The sequence below is a fragment of the Penicillium vulpinum genome (assembly GCF_028829585.1).
Source record: "Penicillium vulpinum strain IBT 29486 chromosome Unknown utg000002l_segment0_segment0, whole genome shotgun sequence".
NCBI classification, from domain to species: domain Eukaryota; kingdom Fungi; phylum Ascomycota; class Eurotiomycetes; order Eurotiales; family Aspergillaceae; genus Penicillium; species Penicillium vulpinum.
Window position 1 is genome coordinate 4,653,329 of NW_026643242.1, and position 22,543 is coordinate 4,675,871.

At 46.0% G+C, this 22,543-nt stretch overlaps 8 protein-coding genes across 8 annotated transcripts; 2 read left to right on the forward strand and 6 right to left on the reverse strand.

The window, feature by feature from the left end:
- Positions 1-297: 297 nt before the first annotated feature.
- N7479_004771 (uncharacterized protein) lies at positions 298-1,116 on the reverse strand (the record flags this gene model as incomplete). Its single annotated transcript, XM_057252468.1, has 3 exons — positions 298-328; positions 573-849; positions 945-1,116. The coding sequence occupies 3 exons, from the start codon at positions 1,114-1,116 to the stop codon at positions 298-300; spliced, it is 480 nt and encodes a 159-aa protein (XP_057111793.1).
- A 2,708-nt stretch (positions 1,117-3,824) lies between these two features.
- Positions 3,825-4,949, reverse strand: N7479_004772 (uncharacterized protein; the record flags this gene model as incomplete). The annotated part of the gene is made up of 1 exon (XM_057252469.1): positions 3,825-4,949. One exon carries the CDS (start codon positions 4,947-4,949, stop codon positions 3,825-3,827), a length of 1,125 nt encoding a protein of 374 aa, XP_057111794.1.
- Positions 4,950-5,491: 542 nt separating this feature from the next.
- Positions 5,492-5,953, reverse strand: N7479_004773 (uncharacterized protein; the record flags this gene model as incomplete). The annotated part of the gene is made up of 1 exon (XM_057252470.1): positions 5,492-5,953. One exon carries the CDS (start codon positions 5,951-5,953, stop codon positions 5,492-5,494), a length of 462 nt encoding a protein of 153 aa, XP_057111795.1.
- A 758-nt stretch (positions 5,954-6,711) lies between these two features.
- Positions 6,712-9,144, reverse strand: N7479_004774 (uncharacterized protein; the record flags this gene model as incomplete). The annotated part of the gene is made up of 3 exons (XM_057252471.1): positions 6,712-8,499; positions 8,549-8,916; positions 8,997-9,144. The coding sequence occupies 3 exons, from the start codon at positions 9,142-9,144 to the stop codon at positions 6,712-6,714; spliced, it is 2,304 nt and encodes a 767-aa protein (XP_057111796.1).
- A 623-nt stretch (positions 9,145-9,767) lies between these two features.
- N7479_004775 (putative L-cystine transporter) lies at positions 9,768-10,852 on the forward strand (the record flags this gene model as incomplete). Its single annotated transcript, XM_057252472.1, has 4 exons — positions 9,768-9,808; positions 9,878-9,895; positions 9,966-10,404; positions 10,487-10,852. The coding sequence occupies 4 exons, from the start codon at positions 9,768-9,770 to the stop codon at positions 10,850-10,852; spliced, it is 864 nt and encodes a 287-aa protein (XP_057111797.1).
- Positions 10,853-12,793: 1,941 nt separating this feature from the next.
- N7479_004776 (putative C2H2 transcription factor) lies at positions 12,794-13,912 on the forward strand (the record flags this gene model as incomplete). Its single annotated transcript, XM_057252473.1, has 1 exon — positions 12,794-13,912. The coding sequence occupies one exon, from the start codon at positions 12,794-12,796 to the stop codon at positions 13,910-13,912; it is 1,119 nt and encodes a 372-aa protein (XP_057111798.1).
- Positions 13,913-15,480: 1,568 nt separating this feature from the next.
- Positions 15,481-16,643, reverse strand: N7479_004777 (esterase/lipase family protein; the record flags this gene model as incomplete). Its single annotated transcript, XM_057252474.1, has 2 exons — positions 15,481-16,387; positions 16,594-16,643. 2 exons carry the CDS (start codon positions 16,641-16,643, stop codon positions 15,481-15,483), a joined length of 957 nt encoding a protein of 318 aa, XP_057111799.1.
- A 1,786-nt stretch (positions 16,644-18,429) lies between these two features.
- Positions 18,430-20,006, reverse strand: N7479_004778 (uncharacterized protein; the record flags this gene model as incomplete). Its single annotated transcript, XM_057252475.1, has 3 exons — positions 18,430-18,547; positions 18,607-18,804; positions 18,877-20,006. The coding sequence occupies 3 exons, from the start codon at positions 20,004-20,006 to the stop codon at positions 18,430-18,432; spliced, it is 1,446 nt and encodes a 481-aa protein (XP_057111800.1).
- Positions 20,007-22,543: the final 2,537 nt, after the last annotated feature.

The following is a 22,543-nucleotide window of genomic DNA, read 5'->3' on the forward strand; positions in this document are numbered from 1 at the left end:
CGGAGAGGGGTCGGTATCCCCGTGGGAACTGCCCCTTTGACTCGATACAAGATCATGAAGGACACAACAACGGCATCGACACATTTGCCAATTTCCAAGAACGAAGCTAGTGGAATAGACAATAATTGTAACTATAACACCGAGACTGTAGTATAGAGCAGTTAGGTACTTGTCTTCCATTTTTGATGTCAGATTATGGAGATGAGAGCAAGTTGTGCTCATTAAATTCTTTGCCTGTCAACATATGGTCATACGAGCAATGACGATTCATGGACGTAATTTAAGAATCAACAACTCTCAATCAATATTATCCGTGGACAAGGTTACGCTGTTAGTGTTTCAAAAATAGGTAAAGAAGATACCTAGGTAAGATATGTCAGAGGTCACAAATTTGTTGGTGACCTCACGCAGTCTAGAGAGACAATATGTGTAAAGTTTGGCCGTAACGAGCGCAAGATTGAACGTCAAGAACAGAAATTCAATGCATTGCCTGAATAATACCAGTCACCCACTGAATTAACCCAAATGATAAAGCCAAGAATAAGGCGATCACCGCCATCCAAAACGTATACCTCTGGTTAGGCTTACGCTTGTCGACTACCCACTGCCGCAGTGTTGTCGGCTCTGTCCGCTCATATTCTTCACGCAATTCCAACAACTGGCGGGACCAGAAGGAGAAACTAGCAGTATCACGCGACGTAGGACGAAGCTGGCCCGCTTCCAAGTCGATGGTTGCCTTTCGGTGGCATTTTTGGATCCAACGCTGGCACTTGAGGTTGGATCTTGGGATCAGCAGCGACAATATACGTGCAGTCTCGGTGATCCGGGCCAATGGCAAGAATGCCTCACCTGTGAGGCGTGGGAGAAAGGAAGGCGAAAAAGAAAATCGGGGTTGTTGAATGGAGGCAGGAAGAGCATAGGACTCAGTATATAGAACCACGCACAGGAATGTAAAAGACCAACGGCGTTAAATTTGGTTGATAGTGTCAAAGTGTGTGTCATCTTCCATCCAATATCCGATATGGTGTAGTGGCTAACATCGCCGTCTCTCACACGGCAGCCGGGGGTTCGATTCCCCCTATCGGAGTTATTTTTGCTTCTTCTTGGGAGAGGCATGTCGCTTTTTTTTTCATTTGAATTGAGACAATGTTAGTCAGGCCAATTGAACGGCTACTAGTTGAAAGATACAACATCGATATTGGTTCGTTCCGTGGCGCCTTGTCCAATCGCTATTATTGAATAGTTTAACAAAACCCTGAGCACACAATCTCCTGGCTGCTATGGCATAATTAATAAGAGATCAAGACTAATTTTGTAAGTGCGAGATCAATTGCATGCTATGATTTCATATGCAAGCTGCGCAGCGAAAACACCATAGTAAATGCAGTATATGCTATACTTACATCTCAACAACCAACCTTTTTTTCTAATGTTTTTATTTTCCGAAATCCAATTGATAAGAGTTTTTAGTAATATATGTCAATTTCAAATATATTTAAAATATGCATTGTTATGGTGTCGAAAATTACATATCCAAACCCTTCATACATGTAGAAATATATATCCCGGATATTAACTTCTTATTTTCCCCGGAACCTCCTAAGATGGCGAGATCTTATGTTAAAGGCACTTGGCTACAAGGAAAAATTCACATAAGTAACTTTAATGTAAGATATGGCCTACCATGAAACGAAAAGAATCTAGCTGTCTATTGGCATAGCATAGTATTTGGGTGAGATATTATAACGAAGACAGGTAAATCATCCTAACTGCATTCATTCACGCTCTACTAACGACAACGAAACTGTTAGTACACATCCCAAAACCCACTTCCTTTAAGTTGCCGCGACGTAAATGTAGTGACTCTGAAGTTCGGCGTGGGGATATGGGTTCCAATTTACTACATCAGATACAACAATGTCGAAAATCGCCCTGAGAGGGTAAGATCAAGAAGCAGAAATTCAAGAAAACAAGTCCCTGGAACTCCAATATAGAAATTCTATTGATAATTCCAGCACCAATCCTCCATCTTTTCAACCGAAATTTTCCTTTACGATTTTGGAAAACCTCAAGACCTTCCCCTTCCCCCTTCTGTCACATCTTTCCGCATACTATGTAGCTATTTTCCCCTAAAATAATCAATCAACCAGCCAATGGTCGAGCAGTAACTCGATCACCTTCTTCCTTGGTCTAGTGGTGATGATTTCCGCTTGTCATTAATACCGATAAGCGCGGGAGACCGGGGTTCGATTCCCCGAGGGAGAGATTTCATTTTTTTTGGCTCTATCAGTATCCTAGCAGGATCATCTGTTGGAAAATTCCCCTTTATGAGCTCAGGGTTAATCTCATGAGGGAACTCTTGAATAAAGGTTGGGCCAAATCACACGGCCTGAAAACCCAACTCTAAATTTTTGGCGTCTTGGCAATAAGTGTAAAGAAAAGGGATGATGTTGATCCCGACCCAGCAAAGAATTTCATTCTTGTGTTCCTTGCTCTTGCTTGAAAGGCTGAGTGAGCACCACCTAGTGTAATTTGAAAGTGAGGTTGACAAGTGATGTCATTGGCGGCGAGCTGCTGATAATTATTATTTACAGGGACGAATTGAAAGGTTTCGATCTTGGAAATGTCAAATCAGCAAAGTATTCCAAGGTCTGTTGGATCTTAACTACCGACTTAGCTACCCATATCAGAATTTTCCAGGATGAAAATGATACCCAAATTCAAACCCTGATTCTACCTACACATGTCAAGTGACATACATGGGAAATTCTGCACAATTGAAGCTTTTTCTCACGTTGTTCTACCGTCTATAGAACCGAGAACGGGGACAGAGTAACCAAAGAAAGACACCTGGAAATGATACCTCAGAAACATACTAAAAAGAACGCAAACAAACGATTACAAAGACGTCATAAGGCGTATGGAATCCTTGTAAGATCTACATTTCGGAATGTACCTGCCATGTATGTAGATATTGCACTTCAAGGGCAGGAGCGCGTCCACTTGAGTAAACAAATCCTCCCACATCTTCCTCTTATCTCCTTCTTATCCTCTAAGATCTCATATCAAACTACCATAAACTCTCGAGGAAAACCAATTTTTATCCATATCAACCATCCCCAAAGCCCCAGAGGCACTCAAAGCCCCCAAACCTCGAACTCCTAACATCCCAAAACCTAAGGTGCCTGAAACCTCTGAGGAGTGGGTAACAGGCATACTGGAGTTGGAAGACCCAAGCACCACTCTCCCACCCCCGTTACTGTCATGACGAGTGTTCCGGCTGGCAGCGAGTCCCGACCCACGATCCCTGCGAGTACGACTGAGACCCAGACGAGATCGGGAAGTGTGGTGACATCTGCACCGTTTGTGTATGGTTATTGACAGCATTAAACATGTCAACTGGTCAATGGAGCTTTCTTTCTTGTATATTGCTTGATGTCGTGGTAATCACTGGTAAGGATTTATCAGTAATTGCCTGCGTCTCCTTCAAGGTCCTGTTACGGGCCATCTTCTGAAGTAGAGTTAAACTTCATTCGCATGTTTAAAAATGCAAGAACTAAGGCAGAGGGAGAGATGGGCGTTCCATTTCAACAAATGAAGACTATTTCAATGCCAGATGCCTTCTCTTCGTGACATTCTTTTCTTTCCATGCTTCAAGGATTTCCCCTATCCAAATCTCTATACCCCGCTATTTCTAGGTCTTGAAGCCCATTCGAACGTAACCTCCATGTCACCCCGGCTATACGACATTCGAAAGGCCGCATAAAAGGCCTAATATGGTTGCTATTATCCACAGAGGAAGTCCTTCTCCAGAGCGCACCTTTTTAGAGCGCTTCAACTTCATTCAACCCGAGCTTGGTCCAGCGCAAAAGTAAGTCTTCAAATCTCGCTGGTAGCGTAATCACTGTATTCGTCGCCGAGGGAGAATCTGAATGAGTGTTTCCTTTGGCTTCGTCATCAAACTCCTCGTCGGGCTTCCCTCTTGATTGCACAGGGGAATAGAATACAGGAGACTGGGGAGAATAATGCAGAAGAGATCCGCCAGCCTCTCTGTTTGAGAGCGATGCAGGAGAATAAGATGGCGAGGTAGGAGAATAAGCGGGTGAGGTAGGAGAGAAAGATGGTGAAACAGGAGAATAAGCGGGCGAGGTAGGAGAACAAAGTGCAGTAGGCTGATCAAGCTCTAAAGGAGCATCCTCTCCGCCGGTAGATGAAGTGACAGGATCAGGCGACGGTGTGCCGATGTTAGTGTTCACCTGTTCTCTACTGGCGAGTTCAGTTCCTAGGCCAGATGTTTGGACCGTTATTTGGACCCGAGAATAGTCACTGTGAACTGGACTTTGGCCCGGAGAGGTTGCTTCAGCGAATGTTGGGGACTCTTTCAGTGGGCCGGTCTTGTTTTCAATGACCTCTGTGCACTTATAGCCCGATACAACATGATTCTCTTTTTTAGAGAGATATTGTGCCTTCTGCTTCCGCTTAATCTGGAGTATTTCAGGCTCATTGCCAGAGAGCCAACTCGACTTTGGAGCCTCGGTTGGAGATATGCAGGGCATCTCTGCTACTGGCAATTCTGGACTGTCGAATAGGGGAAGACTGGAAATTACTCCTCGCACGAACAGCTTCAACGGAGCGCCAGGATCTGATTTTATCCGACAGCAATATGCCAGGTTGATATCACTCATGGGCTCCCCATGTTTGAGTTGGCCGGGCTCAGCGAGGGAGATTTCTGCACTGCCACAGTCGGAAATTCCGAGATTTTGACAGATCACTGCACGTAGAGTCGCAACTGTGGGAATATCGGATATGTCGACTAGACGGAAGTTCAAGCCATCTGTGGTGACGAGGACCCATTTCCTCAGCTTTACCGCTAATGCTTCGATAGATGTTGACATCAGGTGCTGTGATCGACGCTTTTTTGTAGTTTGTGGTGAAAACTCCTTGGACATTACTTCATGAATATTATCCGAAGTGTGAACCCTTGGAATTTCCGAGCTATCTTTCTCGTCGCTATCAAAACATTAACGTTATCTATCAGATAGGTATCGAGAGAGGAAATCAGTACGCACATCAGTAGTGATTTATCAAAATGATGGAGAACGGAGTGTCCATGAGTGAGTTGGAATCGAATAATCTCGGTGTCATGTATATTGAGAACACCTTTTCTTATTCTTGAATAGCGGCTGTTTTCAAGCTTTGATTTGCAGGAATCAATTTTGTGTAGCATTTTCTGGATCAATTCGTTATACTCATTCACCTCGGCGAACTCGCTTCTTTGGAACAGATTTGATTTTGGAGCATCTCCAGGAATTTTCGAGTCGAGTATATGATGCTGAGACTGTTGATAGTTCGGCGGAGAATAGTTTTCACTATTCCTTTCAAGATGTTTCTCTTGTAATAGTGCCTCTATCAAAGCACGCTCCTCTCGGTCATTCGGTATATTGTGGCTATGGTTCATTTAGAAAAGCGCATATAATTCAAAAGTTCAAACTCACTTGCGAACCTTCCCAGCAAACATAATCACATTGAGCAGAAGCAGCATTGTTGACTTAAGCCTGTCTAAGTCGGCTTTCAGGGGCTCTAGGCTCGGTTCTAGCAGAACAAGCTTAAACTTCCCAGTGACCTGTTGTAAACGGCTTCTGCTAGACTGATCATTCACATCGACAACTTTTTCGATTTGTCGAAGCACACCGCGACACTGCTCTAGAACATGCTCCAGCGTTTGAAAGGCCTCTTCTGAACAGAGCTTTGACGACTCCTCCACTTTCAAGCTATCACCCAGCTCGCGCAGAATGGCACTGACAAGTGCGACCTCGTTTGACAAGAGCTGTATAGTTTCATTGGCATTTTTGACTCGTCGGTAAAAGGAGAATAGTTTGACGGATAAAGAAGTGCCCAAGTCTGCGACCTGTATGATACTAGCTGCAACACCGATTATCTCAAGACCAGACATAATGGTTGTTTATGAACCGAGGTATGCATAGTTGAAAAAATATGCTTGAGAAAGGCGGGTGTTAAACGGGCTATTATTGCAGCGGGGCGCATTAGCGCAGTGTTAGCGCTTCGTCAAATGTCCACGTGAGGGCATCCTCAATCACTTATTCTGTTGGAGAGATGAGAGTAATTAGCTGCCAAATATAGAATATAGGCAGTGAGAAAGGTATAAAATGTGTAAATCGACTTTCCTATACATAAGAAGTGATTTGTGAAGGCATGTAGTAATTCTATAAAGAGTCTATATGTTTGTAAGGTCCAATGGAAGGGTCTACTGGCACAGAATATTGTTCAAGATTAATCGAATTTCAGATAAGTTGCATTTCCGCTCAGTTATAAAAATCCAAGCATCAGCAAATAATAAGGCATAACCAATACCGAGACCAGGTATCTTGGGACAAAAATGAAGACAAGAAGACTAGCAGAGAAGCCGACCAACAACAACCCAATAAAAGACCCGTTAAATCGCTAGCATCATAAAAGAAGAGACGAGAAAGGAAAAGCTAGCTAAAAGAATCATTTCGTCACCTCGAAAGCACATTCAGGGAAAAACAAAGAAAACGTATCAAAAAGACATAGCACCGTGACAGGAGGCATCATGTATATCAACACGGTTTTGAAGCACATAAATCATTTTGTACATGTCGTAAGATCGGTCTGCAGTAGACACAAGAGAAAGAGAAAGCGAAGGATGCTGAGACGACATCAAGAAAGCGATCAAGTGAATTCCACGCCGTGTTGCTGTTGCCTCTCCTGTCCCCTCCGGGCTCGTTCTGCACGTCTGCGGCGACGATTGTTCGCGTACGAGCCACTCATCTCAGTGCCAGTATATGTAGGTGAGGTGACACTACCTGGCCCATATGGGATGGTGGAAGGCGCAGGAATGGGGGGTTGTGGTGGCGGTGGCGGCATTTGACTGACTTGGGAGGGTGGTGCGGCCCATGAGGATGTAGGCATGCTGCCTGAGGGTGCCATAGATGCCTGTGGAGGGGCAAGTCGAGCAGCAGCAGCAGCCTGTTCACGTCGCATTTGCTCGTCTTGTCGCCGTTCGAGTTCTTCTACACGACGCCAGCGGTCGTAGTCGCCGTCTTCATTGGCAGACAAGGAGCCAGCACTGCTGTTGCGACGTCGAGAGTTTCTTCTCTCTCTGCGACGGGCCTCGCGGCTCGCGGCCGCTTCTTCTTCGGTCAGTCGACGAAGTGTCACATGTCGTCCGTCATTGTGCATTTTCACCTTTACAGATACCGGCGGGGAGACAACATCGTCCTCTCGGCGCCGGCTGCTGCTCCGATTGCGACGGGAGGCTGCATCTAATGCTGCGCCAGCGGCCACACCTGATGCAAATTCTGCTCCGCCAGGGGCGAGGGAGTGGCGTGAATGAGGAGCTTCAGACCTTAAGTCACCAGATAGCTGCTGGTGACTCGGAGGTATAGGGGGCATTTCGGATACATCGCTGTGGAGAGCACCAGAGGCAAGAGGCTCTGCAGTAAGGAGAGATTGCCCTTGTGATGCGTGTCGAGGTGGAGGGCGGGATAGATCGGTTTCGGTGAGATCGGTTTCACTGTACGAACTGGCCCTTCTTCGTGGGTATAAACTTTCTCCCGCCTGTGGTCGTCGTCTGCTGTTTGCTCTCTGCAGCGCCTCGTCTTCCTCTTCTCGGCGCCTGATATCCTCCAGTCGCCGTTTCTCTTCCTCATCCTTTTTACCACGGCTAAATAGTCGCTTCACAGCAGCAAAAGCACCGGCACCCAGAATAGCGTTTCTGACTCCGTGAGAAGCGTCTCGCTTGGGCGGCTCGGTGAAATATGTGCTGTTGTAATAATAAGACGAGCCTGGGCTTTGGGACCTGCTTGGTGCACGGCTCGGTGGTCGATTGAGGGGTGTGTTATGAGTCGGCTCCGGTCGACCATCTTCTAACCTGCTGAGAGACTCATCCGTGTGACTAGTACTGCGCGAATGAGCAGGTTTATACCGGCCGGATTCGGCATCATCTTCTCGTTTCTTTCGACGGTCCCAGAACTTCTTGGCCATGAGACCAGCCCCGGCCAGTGCGCCAATCTCGAGGAGCTTTTTGCCGAAACCCCCACCACCCCCACCACCGCCATGATGGCGGGAAGAGTCATCCGAGTATTTTTCATCGGAAATAGATGTGCGAGAGTCTTCATACGCTTGACTTGGGTGGCGGCTGCTTGGACGTCGTCGGAACATTGAAGCCAAGCCAGCACCTGCAGCGCCGGCGGCGACAGCTTCTCCCACATGATGGTCATGGTGCTCTGAAACTTCTGAAGGTCCTGTATAATGACTGTGACCGCCACCGTGGTTATCTCCCATATGATATCCTTCGATATCATATCGGTAGGAAAGTATAAAATAAAAAATCAAGTACCCGAAAGCTGTCAGTGCAAACAGGATGAATAGGACCTTTGGGGAACCGTAGAGTGTGAGCCCCAGTGGAATTTGGGCAATGCCGAGAAGTGCAACAGTACGACCTAGCCACCGGTGCAACTGAAAAAATTAGAAGTGCCCATATATCCATTCTCAAGGCATCACTTACCACCAGTTTCAAAGGGACGTGGACTCGCTGTCTCTTACTCTCCTTCTTGTGCAGAAACCAGCCCCACAGTACCTGGAAAATGACCAAAACATAGATTGCCAGCCCAATTCCATGATGGGGGTTGGTTAGGCTTCTCTTCGGTCCAACAGCGAACCACCCAAGCACAAACACGACCGTGGTCAAGAGCAAGGTAAGTACCTGACACCAAACATGCAGCTTGAATGCCCAGTAAGGATTCCATCGGGAGTAGTATCGGATTAGGAAAATTGATGTTGGGACGATACCCAAGAAGACAATGGCTGCAATGACCCCGTGTGCGATGATTATGGAATGGTATCCGGCCATATCTTTGAAACGATTCCCCATGCCTATAACGTGTCAGTTATTACAAGATAATTGGAAGATTATGCATTGCTATCAAAATTAGATTGTTGATTGTGAGACTAACCATTGTATCGCATCGTTTCAAAGTTTAGTCCCATCAAATTGGGCAACAGGAAGGTATCCCGCCCTGAGTCCCAGGTGCCATCCCCAACATGGAGAGTATTGGATGCATACGTGCTGCTCCCCGCCGCGGCAAGATCTGAGTTTGACATCTTGCGAATAATTGAACGGCTATGCGATCTTCAGTCTGGAATGTCGTATTACCGGAGATCTTTCGAGATCTCCCGATCCGAGGAATGCACCATGCGATAGCGAGATCAGGATTTTATCTGGAATGCTCAACGACAGGTGGCTCAATTGATTGTATATTGTCCAATTTATCGAGCAGAATTGATTGTATCACAAGATCTAAGTATTCGGAAGGGTTGTAGAATAGAAGTCGAGGCGGAGCGCAAGGATAGGGAGGAAAGATGGTCGCACAAATTCGGAATGTGAGGTTAGGTTAGGATTGAAAAAGCGTCCAACACAGTTGTGTTGAAATAGAAAAACGCACGTCGCACAGGGACCTCGGGAAGAGAGGAATCACAACAAGAGGCTGATCGATTCCCCCAGCCATCTGTTTTCCCACAACCATTACCGGGCCAACCAGCCGCTGACTCAGCGTCAGTATCGTGACCGCCTTCTAAAGTAAGTTAGGCTGTAGACTTCTATCTTATCCGCGTTATCCTCAGCTGATCTTATCAAAAGATTGCGTGCGAAATGGAGCGCGAATCGTCACATCCACACATTCCTTCTTCCCCACCTAATCCTTTGGAATGTTTACCCTCAATCCAAGATGGCCCCTCAACTAGAGATATTTATTAAGGGTTTGTCCCGGTTTGTGAACTCCTATCCGCACCCGAATACCACCGGGCATTGTAAACATGACTGACCAATTTATTCCAGCCTTTTAGGATGGGCATAGTAAGTTTATGCGTTGATTCCGAGCTTACATATCATGCGACACTTGAATTGAGGGCTAACTCAAACGCAGCATGCTCTGCTGGTCGGGGTCTTTTTATCCGCAGCCCATCACCAACTGGAAACGCAAGTCCACAGTCGGTTTATCCATTGATTTATCCACTATCAATCCTCTGGGATTTGTCTGCTATACGATATATACCGCCGCATTTCTCTATTCTCCCGTTATTCGCTCACAGTATGCGGCCCGACACCCGGCCTCGATCGAACCCACCGTTCGGTTCAACGATTTCGCATTTGCGGCCCACGCAGTGGTAATGTGCGTCATAATGTACACACAATTCTGGCCTTTCATCTGGGGGCTACACGTTTCCCGCTCCCAAAGGATCAGTTGGACAATGGCAGGGCTCTTTTGGGGATCTGTCTTGGCTCCTCTGGTGGTTATGGCAGTTGTGTTGGCGCAAAGTCCGGATGGCGGATATGACCCTTCCACTTGGGCTTGGATTGACGTGGTAGGTGAAAATAAACTACTCTGCTTCGATAAACTTCTAAAATCATCGGGGAAACTACAAAATAAAGCTAAAACTCTTCCAGATCTACTCTTTTTCGTACGTCAAACTCTTGATCACCATTGTGAAATATATGCCTCAAGTGGCGTTGAACTACAAGCGCCAATCTACAGTAGGGTGGAACATCGGAACCATCCTTCTGGACTTGGCTGGTGGTGTTCTTTCAATGCTTCAACTGGTGCTTGACTCCAGTCTTCAAAGTGACTGGAGCGGTATCACAGGCAACCCAGTCAAGCTACTATTGGGCAACGTTACAATCTTCTTCGATGCGATCTTCTGCATTCAACACTACGTTTTGTACCGAGATACCCCTGATCTGAAGAGAACACCTGGTCCGGGCGAGCAAACGCCCCTCTTGGTTGGACAGGATGATGCTGTGAGAGCTGTATGATCCGAGGGGCACACAGAGATACATGAGATGAAACTAGAGACGATCTTGGGGCCGAATTTGAGACATTGAGGATATGTCTCTATTTTTGTAGAGGTAATGCAGTCTGATCTTGTTTTGAGACAATGTGGGGGCGGTAATTCCGACCAAACATATGGCCCTGAAGATATCTTGGCGATCTGACGGCTTGGAGGGATGGTATAAGCCACGATTTAGATGCATGATAAACCGCCCTATTGGGAATGTCACACTGTTTTTTTGGAGAGAGAGGGGGGGGGTCTGAGACACTGCCATGGAATGTTATTCTTAGACCGAAGATATCTGGTCTCACAACCAACCTACAATGTGCCATTCTAGACCCTTTCAGGCCATCATTTACTATTTCTAGAAACTCCTTGGACAACCGATCTCACAATGCAATAGTTACAATTTGAACAGTGACTGCATAACAGGCCTGAAGCCACAGTGAGGCTCATGTCGATCCACATACACCGCTCCTTGTTTTGAACGGCCCGCGTATTCGGCCCCCGCAGAACGATGTGAGTGGTCGAATAAAGGGATAAGCACAAATTTACCGTCATTAGCCAATCATGAAAAAGATTACTGTCTATCCATAATGCAGCAACGGTGCTAGCCGTCGGTGTCGGGCTCAAGACCTTCGGCACTATCATAGCTGAAGCTGAAGCCCAGATTCCCTTCTATACGAGCTCACTTTCTCCCTATCGGCCCGGATACTTGATCTGCGTGACTACCAACACATATCGAATCGCGAAAGTTGTTCACAAGAATACCAATCCCAGCTCCCTACCAGTAAGAAACCCTGCCACGCAAGAAATGCTACCTTTTGCCTTAACGTTACGTTCAAGCTGACTCAACCTTAAGAAACAGGAATTAAAATTACTGAGTTAAGGAATCGGAAATTATCAACATGGCATCGAGTCGGGGATTTTGTGTATAACTCTAGGCATCTCTTGTGTAATGGGGGCCCACAATACAGAGGATCTTGATATATATGACTATGAACCAAAGTTCCACGTGTTTTATAGACAGCATGTACAAAAGACAAAAAGGATCTTACACGATACCGCAGCGCCGGTCCTGGTAATCCCTGGAGTCCTGGGCGTCTCGTGGCTTTTATACTGGCGAATAACACGAGCGCACAAATGCAAACCCTGGGAATATCACAGTTAATTCATGAAACCCTAACCTCTGGCAATACTCTGCCGGTCTTGGTCTAACCAAGCTAGGAATGTACTAAGTACAGGCCCACGTCGTCATCTTTCAGCCCTACTTTGAAAAAGCGTAGTGCCCCATAATTCTACAAATGAGAAACCAATACCAAGCCTTGACTTGGTTGGGGGATCATCTTTCAAGGGGAATCCAGTAGACCCCGGCCCCAGTAATCCGTTTTGACTTACATTGAGTCAACCCCCAGAACCAAAGGGAACGGTATCAGCTGCTCATTCGAGGTATGCCAGGTAATGACTGGACAGTATGATTATCAATTCTATATCGAGTATGGCAGTATTTCCAGCGTTTTAATTTCTTCTGCGGAACGCCTATAAGATTAGGATTACAGCACTGCCTCCCCGACTTCAAACGACCATAAATAATCCACGACCTATTACTTCTTAGCCCAAAAGACAAGTTCAGCTCTAAATCTGCCAAAACTCTATAATACTTTTACTTCTTGGCCTTCTCGGGCACCAATCTTCAAGCGCATAACCATCCGTCCATACGTCCTTTATACTTAAGAGAACGCCAAATAAATCATACTAAGCACCGATTGATATGCAAGAACGGTTTCGTCCGAAACACAGTTTTCGGTACTTCAACTGGGAGACTGAAAACTCTTTTCCATCCTCGGAAGAACTATCATTCCACAACATCCACTACTTCACCAACGTCGCCAGCATGTATCCTAGTCACCGGAAATCTAACAGCATGTACAGCACTGTCCCAGATAGTGCCGGTTACTCGGAGGCCTCAGAGCCTCAACAAATGGGAGGCCTGATCGATATCCCCACCAGCGCTCCATCCAACTCGCACATATCCGCCCTTGAGAAGATGAACTTTATGGACGCTCAACCGGACCCTCGGTACTTCTTAGCTCCGGCAAATTATTGCACTGGAAGAAGAGGATCGACAGATACCGATACGATTGGCTCTCAATATGCCTGGTCCACCGCATCCAATGTAGACATGCTTTCAAGCTCTCCCCACATGCCCTCCTTTGAAACACCCATCAGTCCCACCTCGGCGCCCTTCCTGCCAGGCTGCTACCCATCCGACTCACCGCAGCTCGCTATGAACAGCCAGAACGTTTCGGGCTACACTACCCAGCAAATCGACAAATGGTGCACCGAGAGCGAGCCAGCCGGAGACTGCTACCAGTCACAGCCCTTCCCAAACATGGGCTCTATGCACTTTCCACAACTAGCGGAAGTGCAATCAGAGCCCTTCCCAACATACAACAATCAACTCAACACTGCGAGCGAGCAGTGGCTCCCTTGCCCACACCATTCCTCTAATACGATCCCAGAAACCTTCTTCTCAATCCCCCGATCCATCTCGACTGCTCGGTCAGTCCCAGCTCCAACAAACCACCTCCCAAAATCCACCGCTACAACCACCTCAATCTCCTCATCGCCAGCACGCTCCTTCTCCGACCCGGATTCTCCATCACCTGCAGTAAACTCAGCCTCCGGCTCCGGCTCCAGCTCCAATGCAGGCGACCTAAGCAACTACGGCATCCCAACAGGAAATGGCAACTGGCGCTGCGCCCACCCAGGATGTTCCTCGAAGGCTGTCTTCCATCGAGGCTGTGATCTGAGAAAGCACTTCAACCGCCACCGCAAGTATCTCTTCTGCCGCTATGAGGGATGTCCCCAGTCATCGCGGAATGGCTTCAGCAGCAAAAAAGACCGTGCTCGGCATGAGGCAAAGCACAATCCCGGTGTCTTTTGTGAGTGGGAGGGCTGCAGAAAAGTCTTCAGTCGTGTCGACAATATGAAAGATCATGTGAGAAGAATCCATCGGAAAGGGGAAGCTGGAAAAGCTTGAGTTTTGACAAGATTACTATGATTACTATGGGGGTACTATTGTTCACGTTTACCTGGTCTCGGGTCTCTGGCCTCTTTGCTCTTTGTTCTTTTATTTGTGCGTCGGTTTTTGTATAACACTGGTAGGCAAAACGGAAAAAGGAATGGCGAATGTAGAAAAGATGGGGTCTCTTTAGCGAGGATTTACATTTCGGTTCTATTAAATTTTCAACATAAGGTCATCCAGCAATAGCAAAAGAAAAGATGCTATACCTATACTCGAAGTTGTAGGGATCCAAATCTAGAATGAAACTCGAACATTTCTGAATAGTCTACTGCCGTAAGAAGGGAGTAGAATGCTTGAATCTAATTCTAACGCAAAATAACATTGAAACTCCTAGGCCAGACTGACATCCTGTGCCTGATAGAAATGATTGCAAAACCGCCTGTGTAATCAACTGCCTGTGTCCTCCTTATGTATCTAAACCGTTTACGCTAAAATAGACCAGATGAAACGGGTATTTCCCCTAGATATGGTCTAATGATAGTACAAGAGGCTCATAATTTTCTATCAACGAACAGAATTGCACAATTTCAAACTGATCATCTTTATATCGATCCACTGCTGACCAGTTGACGCTATATTCAGTAGCGAAGACGAGGTAAAGAGCCAAAAAGATAAATCTATACAAGGATTAGACGATTGCCTTTTCTATCTGTGTGCAGAAAACAAGATCCATGAGATCTATAAGTCGGCGGAGCCAAGAAAATGACTCAAACTATAGCCTTTCTATGTCAAGACTAGACTTGTGCAACGAGCCACGCTTTTCCCATATAGAGCCTCATCAACACCGCCTTCGAGCATTAGTTCCTACTTAATTTGCTATTATCTACTTAGCGAATTACCACTTCCAAAACACCATCTTCCTGGATCGGTGAAACAAGCCACCCAACTTGAATAACGTGACTCGATCCAACCAGACCAGGGGCATCCGCAGAAAAACCAACCACAGCCACGCCCCGGCAAAACACCCGCGCCCGGAGGACGTGGACACCATGCAGCTGAGATTATCACATTTTTCCGAGCGACATGACACCAACCCGAGCGCAGTGTATTGACGCCCGGGCGAATGCCAACCCAGTCACGACTGCACGAACGGTCAGACGAACATATTACACCAATCAGTTGTCTTGAGCCGCAAGTATGTCGACCGGGCAACTAGAAGCTGCTAAAAGTTACACTATTCAATTAGGGAAATCAATGAGATGGTTATTGTTCCAAGTTGAGGTTTTTCAAGCCAATACTTTGACCTTCGAAGATAGTATCATACTCCCGAGGTCATCAGATATCTGAAACTTCCGAGGTCGGGGCAGACTAAGGTTTCAGCTTGACATGTACCAAGGTTGGTCTTGGAAGCTTAAGCTTTAACTCTAATTGAGACGTGCATGGTCTCCACTCCCTTCAGGAACAACGGCATTGTATAATAAGCTCCGTCTGTAGCTATTGACTTCAGAGATATATAGCTTTTAAAGCACAGCCAAAACTAGGATATTGCAAGAAATACATACATTTTTCGTTCAAGCACCCTCTCAGTCAATGCTAAAGTTCTGGTCGGAATCTGTATAATATCTGTTCGCGAAATTCTGTGGATTTCCCGTCCCATTAAACAAAAAGTTCCCCGGAGTCCAAGAGCCCAACCAAGCAGGGTTCCTAGAGACAGAAGCGGACACGACAGTCTTGTTGGCCGCAGCATCGCCACCACGAGACTCATGTAGCCACCCCGTAATGATCGACCTCACAAGCCCATAACTAGCATCCGCATGGCCACTGAACTTCGTCATATTGTAATGATCAGCATCAATGCTACCATTCTCATAGCCCAGCAAAATAGCCGAGTGTTCTTCAACAATCTTTCCCACTACATCATTCATATTCTTCGCCTCGAAGAAACAGAATACCTTGAGCGACAGGTCTCCACGGCGAAGCATAGCCTGGAACTCATTCCCAACTGTTTGCACATTATTCGAGCCCGGATGCAAAGCCCCAACCATATCCCTGTTCGCAGTGTGCACTATATTCATCCCCTTCGCGAGTTTTTCTCGGTACGAAGCAAGCGAAGACCCGTATTGCGGCGTGCCCATGAAGATTATCCCGATCGCGCTCGACGATATCGCCCATAGACCGTCTATGGAGTTACTAAGGATCAAAGCTTGTTGACATACCAAGCCGCCCAGACTGTGCGCGACGAATAGGATAGGTCTGCTTGAGCAGTCGATTCGTTGGCTGACGATTGCGTAGGCGAGGGATTGGCTGTGGTCGTTGAGTCGGTCTGAGAAGGTAATTGACGTAAAGCTGAATATGTCGATGTCGTAACCGAATGTCATGATGCGGGCTGTGGATAGGTCTTTGGAAAGGAGATCGCGGGGCCATAGGGTTCCGTTTTCGTGGGTCCATGTTTTCTCGCGGTTGCCTGTTAATCCGTGGACGAATACAATGCTAGTTTGGTGTATGTCAGTTTGGGTGTTTTGTTTGAGTTCTTGGTTCATTCGTTTTTGGGCTCGGAGCCCTCGTGCAGTAGGAAATGAACTCACTCCAGGTCTGCATTCGAAGGATCAGTTAACACCTTCATCCCAATTGCGCCCTCTGTGGCGTACCTTGGCACCATTAGCTCGGGGAATCTTATCTCGATGGGGAAATCTTACAGACTGTGTTCTGGAACACTTGGCTTCGTCTTGCTCCAAAATAGTCTCATAGTAGCGAATTAGATGTGACCTTGGGTCAAATACCCAAATCGAGCAAAGATAAAGAGGAGATAGCAGGACAGAGTTAACAAAAGAAGCAAACCCGAAACGAGCGGGCGAATGATTGTAAAATTTCAAAACTCTTAATCCAGCCTGTCAAGCGCCCTCCTCTCAAAGCCCGTACATACGTAACCCCTGTCCGGAGCTGAAGAACCCCGCTCATAACGCAATATCTAAAGTGAACCGCATGTCGTAACACCGTTCATTATACGTCCATATTGAAATTATAGGTGACACAGAAATATCCCGAGTAAGATGGCTGCGGACGCGCCTTCCCACGAGATAAAATTGGGCCGGAACATTGTGCACATGTGGTTACCCTACAGGATTAGGCGCATAACTTATATGTCAACAATACGGAGAATAAATCGTGGAACACTGGCGCATGATTGGGTCTTGAGCAGGGCTGCCAAAGACTTGTGGACTAAACAGTAATCACCGGCTGCGAGGATCCTAGGACTAATATATTCAGGCTTCTTTGCGCCTAGCTTCGAGATAGCAGGGATAATTGGGCTCCCATACTTGACTGCTTTGACGGCAATCACTTCCTTGGCGGGAGCCTGTAAGCACTATGGATGTATCTTCCACACAGTCCGAAATTATCGGATGGGATATTACGCTATAACCATTGAGGTAATGGATACGAATAGTGCATCAGCTCTCTAGAACTAATTTGGAGCTCGAATTTATCAATATACTGAATTTCACGCCGCTCCTTCAATTAGGAAATTGGGAATTGATCTATGCATCCAATCCGTCCTAATTGGGAATTGATCTATGCATCCAATCCGCAAGTTCACTGCGACCAGCAAGCCAGCAGGCCAAAAATCTACATAACCTATGACGTAGTGGCCATGCTACTTACTATACCTAGGCTCGGAGTATCAGTACAACAAGAGCGGTGGAATGAGGCTGAGTCGATTGTGACACAGGTGACGGAAGGAAGGGCCTAGACGTCGATCATACACCCTAGTAGGAATGCACGACTTGGCGGCTGTGTGGGAAACTTTAATCGGCATAGTGAGGCTATGGAACTGCCCAGGGAAAGTGCGTGCAACTAAGGGAGTTATAGTCCGATATCCGGACAGAATTTAAATTTCCACCTGGAAGAAGGAAAGGCTGGATCTCAAGGAACGATGCATCAGATCGGATTCATCATACGCGCGTTAATCTCAAGTTATAGTCGAGAAAGATACATCTATCCGAGTGTGAATTTTGACAAGCAAAGTAAGAGAAGAATTTCCAAGAGAAGAATTTCCATGAGGTCTCATAATACCCCGAATTGATCAGACAAGATACAGAAAGAAAATAAAATACTAAAAAAAAGGTAGTCAAGACACGCTCCAATTAAACGAATGACCCATGTAACATCATGAATTTCTAACAGTGGACAGGTGGTATCATTGCAGAAGCACCAACAAAAGTACCCGATAGGTAACAAAAATAAAAAGGAGAAAGGTATCACAGCTGAGAAATTCGTCACGCGTAAAGTTGCGAAGTTGCCTCGAAGAGTGATTAGCGTGGTGGTACTGAGGCGCTAATCTGGAAAATCTGGAACACCCGGGGGACACAGGGGGGTTTGGTTGAATGTGGGATGTGGTTGAAGATGGGGTACACGCCGGCCCGGAAAACGGGGATAGAAAGAACATAGGCAAGAAAGAGAAACGAAGTTAGAATGCAAGATGTAAAAGCGACAGATAGAATAGAACAAAGACATAAAACGAGTGGCTAAATGGTTCATGTATTGGTTATCCTTCGTTTTCTCCCGCGGGCGCTACCAAGTGGTCTTTGTGCGAGAACTTGTCGGAGGATGGGGTCGTCTTTGTTTTTGTCGACGTGGTGTACACGGACATGGCTGTGTGAGTGTCAGTTCTGCTGATGTCAGATTAAGTGAAGCTCGGGGGTAGTACGAACCGTTGGAGATTGTCGGGTCGCGGATATTTGTGTTGCTGGTCTGGACAGAAGGGACAGACGTAGCCTGGGGAGTTGTGTACGAGGCCATGACGCATCATTTCATTCTTGCGTTTGAATCCTTTCCCGCCTATTGCCCGTGGACAACCGTCTTCTGGACAGAAGTGTGGGCGATCTTGTGAGTGCACGTTTGCGTGAGAGCTGCTATTTCGTTAGCTGTGATTTTTTTTACATGTTTTTTTTCCTTTTCAATTGAAGTTGTTTAGTTCTTACTTGAGGAGATACTGAGTTTGGAAGGGGGCAGCAGTGCATCCAGGATGTGTACACTTGTAACTACCCACGGGCCCCCCATTGGCCTGGGGAGTGGATACAGAGAGCGAAAGCCGATCACCCATACCAACGCCAACCTGTTCCGTGGGCGTAGGATAATTGGTCGCTGGGCTTTTGGCATTCATAGGGGAAGCCTCATACGGGCTCTGGACGGACAGCATCTCAGGTTGGGATGGTCCACGCCAGAAAGACGAGTGCGAGGCTGGAGAAGGATTGGTAGATGAGTCCTTCATGCTCACGGGCGAAAAGTGAGAAAAAGGACTTGCAGGGATGGAAAACTTTCCTGGGAAAGCGCGATCGAATGGAGAATCGTTCCCTGATGTAGTTGATCCGGGACATGAGGAGAAAGGGAAAGGTGATGACATTGTGTTGATTGGTGGGCCGAAATCTGCCAATTCGCTGATAGCTTTGTGGATAGATGGCAGCGTTTGTTTACTACTGTCTGCAGATTTTGCGGAAGATGATCCAGAAAGTGGTTGGATCACTTTTAGTGATGGGAGGGAAATTTCGGGCTTGATTTCGGCGGTTTTGAGCTGGGGCAACTCTAATCGTGGGCTCGGGGCACTGAAAGAATGAAGTCGTTTTTTTTGCTCCTCATTTTTAACCTCAATATCTGGCTTTGGAGGCTTAAATGGGACTAATTTCGGTTTCGTCTGGGAGGGTTCAATCTCTTTAAATGAGGCCGAGCCTGGGGCTGTCTTGAATTCCAAGGATTCCTTTGGAGGAGGCCCAATCCTTGAGAATAGATTTGGCCTCTTTGAATCCCTAGGATCGAAGTCAAGCGGCTGTTTATAGTTTTTGAGATTCCCGGGTAATGGTTCCAATGGAGAGGTCCTTGCTGAAACGGCAATCTCAGGATGGTTCGGAGCTAGAAACCCCATCAGTACTCGGTCGCCCTCGTGGGTTGAGCTCTGAGGTTCCTGCTGGTTGGGCTTACGGGAACCAGCTGGATCGACATCTTTTTCGTTATTCCGGGTAACAAATGGTGGTAGTAATTCTTCGTTATCTCCATAGTTGGGTTTCATCACCTCCATTGGAGGCGACCGATTAAAAGCGTCATCCGAATCATACATAGCGGATGTCATTAATAAAGTGGCAGGTGCATCTGGCACCACGCCTTATACTTGGTGTTGTTCTGACAGATTGAATTGACGATCACACATCAGAAATGATACGTAGCCTGTAGGATATTGTTAGAGATGGTTGTAATGGCGATGATATGTTGAATAGAAAAAAAAAAGGTAAGATCTAGGTGCATAGAATAGAATAGAAAAGTAGGAAAAGGGAGAAAGGCAATTCCGACGATGCGAGTGTCCGGTGCCCTTGTTCTGATGCAACGCGTTGGGGGAGATGAGGGGTTATCAAGGTCAGGATGACCAGAATAAAAAAAAACGAAAGCCAAGGTCTGAGGGGAAACAAGAAGACAAAAACAAAAACGCAAAAGAAAAGAAAAGAAAAAGAGAGACCTAAGCTCCAGACTAAGACGAAGTCTGCAGAAAGTGCACTTACCCAAGGGGAAAGGTGTCGACGGGTAGTGAATGGGTCCCGGGATTGAGGCTCAACAGGTCCGATTGTCACTGCGCCATCTGCAGATGAATGATATCACCCGAAAGGAAGTGTGCAGGTAGAGAAAAACTGTACAGTGAAATCTTGCAAGGGAAGAAAAGAAAGGAAAACTAAAGGGAGAAAAAGAAGTGTAGGGCTTCCGGGAAAAAAAAAAAAACAGAAGAGGTCTAAGGGTGAGAAATACCAGGTTCTACACGTGCAAGTTAGAGCCCAGCAATATCTACCAGTATAATGCCAGTATCAGATGCAAGGAATATCAAAAATCAAAAAAAAAGAAGAAAACAATAGAGAAAGGGAGAATAAACGTTGGAATATTCGAGGGAGGGGGGTGAGAGAGAAGGAACATGCGGCTCTCTAAAGGACTCGGGCTCCATAATAATATATTACAATACTTTACGGTGACGGGCTTAGAACGTTCTATTATTATTCGGGCTTTATATTTCTGGAAATTTGATGTTTTTTTCGTTCCTCGTTTGTTATATTTTGGTTATTTTCTTGTTGACTCATTATTATCTTGTTATTTATGTTTTGTTTTGTTTTGTTATTTATGTTATTTATGTTATCTATGTTATGTTATGTTCTGTTATATCTACCCTTTTCATCTACGGAGTACTCAAACCTATATATCCCATCTTCATCTCTCTTCTTTCCTCTCTGCTGACCATGATCCCCTGACTTACCTTATATCCCCTTCTATTCGGAGCATTTGAACTTGGTCGCACATAAAAGCCAAGAATTAATAAAAAAACAGAAAAAAACAAGTCTCCACCGCTACTCTTCTGTTATTCAGGCTCCACCATTAAACTCGGAGACAACAACCGGGGTGCAACTCTCCAAGTCGTGTATTTTCCCCCTCTCCTTCTCTCCACTCCCCCAGTCATTCTCTCCAGGGCTCTTATACCCGGGAAGCTGCACGAGGCTCCACCCGGGTCTGTTCACATTTTTCATTTTGTCCTTTTTTTTACCTTTGCAACGTCAGACTCCGTCTGCGCTGGCACGCTAAACTGCGAGCCTCGAGCCGTCAGCCCGAAGGATCTTCAGACTTTCCCGGTTTAGTTGACAACGCGCTGTCTGCGGCAAGGAGATCGTCCGGCCCACGTTGTTTCAGAGCCTCGTTAATAGATAGCTTTTATTATACAACATATACAACATATATATATGTATTAAACCACATTGTAGGTATGTTATATACCATTTTATACATATATTTCATACTAATAATAATACTACGCTATACTACCTGCATAGATGTGCTGTCCAACCCAGTCGGCCACAAACCGGAAACCCCTAAATCCCGAATTCCACCCCCTCCCAGCCGCATCCCCTCTATCCCCTCACACTAGTGAATAGTGGATAATGAAGAATAGATTAGTTAATTTGAAACTTATTTTCTAAGTTAATCCTATCTAAAACATCTATTGAAATATATATGTACATCCTTCAAAAGTCCTGGGTAAAAAAAAATAATCAAAACAAGTGGATTCTTCAACCCCCGTCAGCCTCACTTACGCGTAGAGCCGCAGGGCAGAAAAAAGCCTCACCCTGTTCCCCTCTTTTGCATCCAATCATAATTCACTGCTGGACTACGTTGACCGTCCAGGTGTTCGGGCTCAACGGACATTACACAATGCGGTATTCCACCCTATCCCTTTTCTCCCTATAACCCTTACCAGTACGGAGAGCATTGACATCCGCCTTTTTACTCTGGCACATTACTAGTTTCATCTTCCAACCTATATCTTCGAGATCATAGATATATGTCTTCGTATTCGTTATATATATATATATATATATATATATACATATATACTATTTTAAATTTTGATCTAACTCATTTCTGTATATATCCTCACTACCCGGTAGTGATCGGGTGAAATGGCGTACATAAACGTGATATTCTCGCAGGATATTATACGATTCTCAAATATTTGTCCCCATCGGGATAAGTGCTTACATTCGTGAACCACACGTCAGGCGCCAAAAGTACTTCAATCTAGCTCCTCTAGGCTTGTACATATAGGTTATGTACTTACCCATAGTGGGG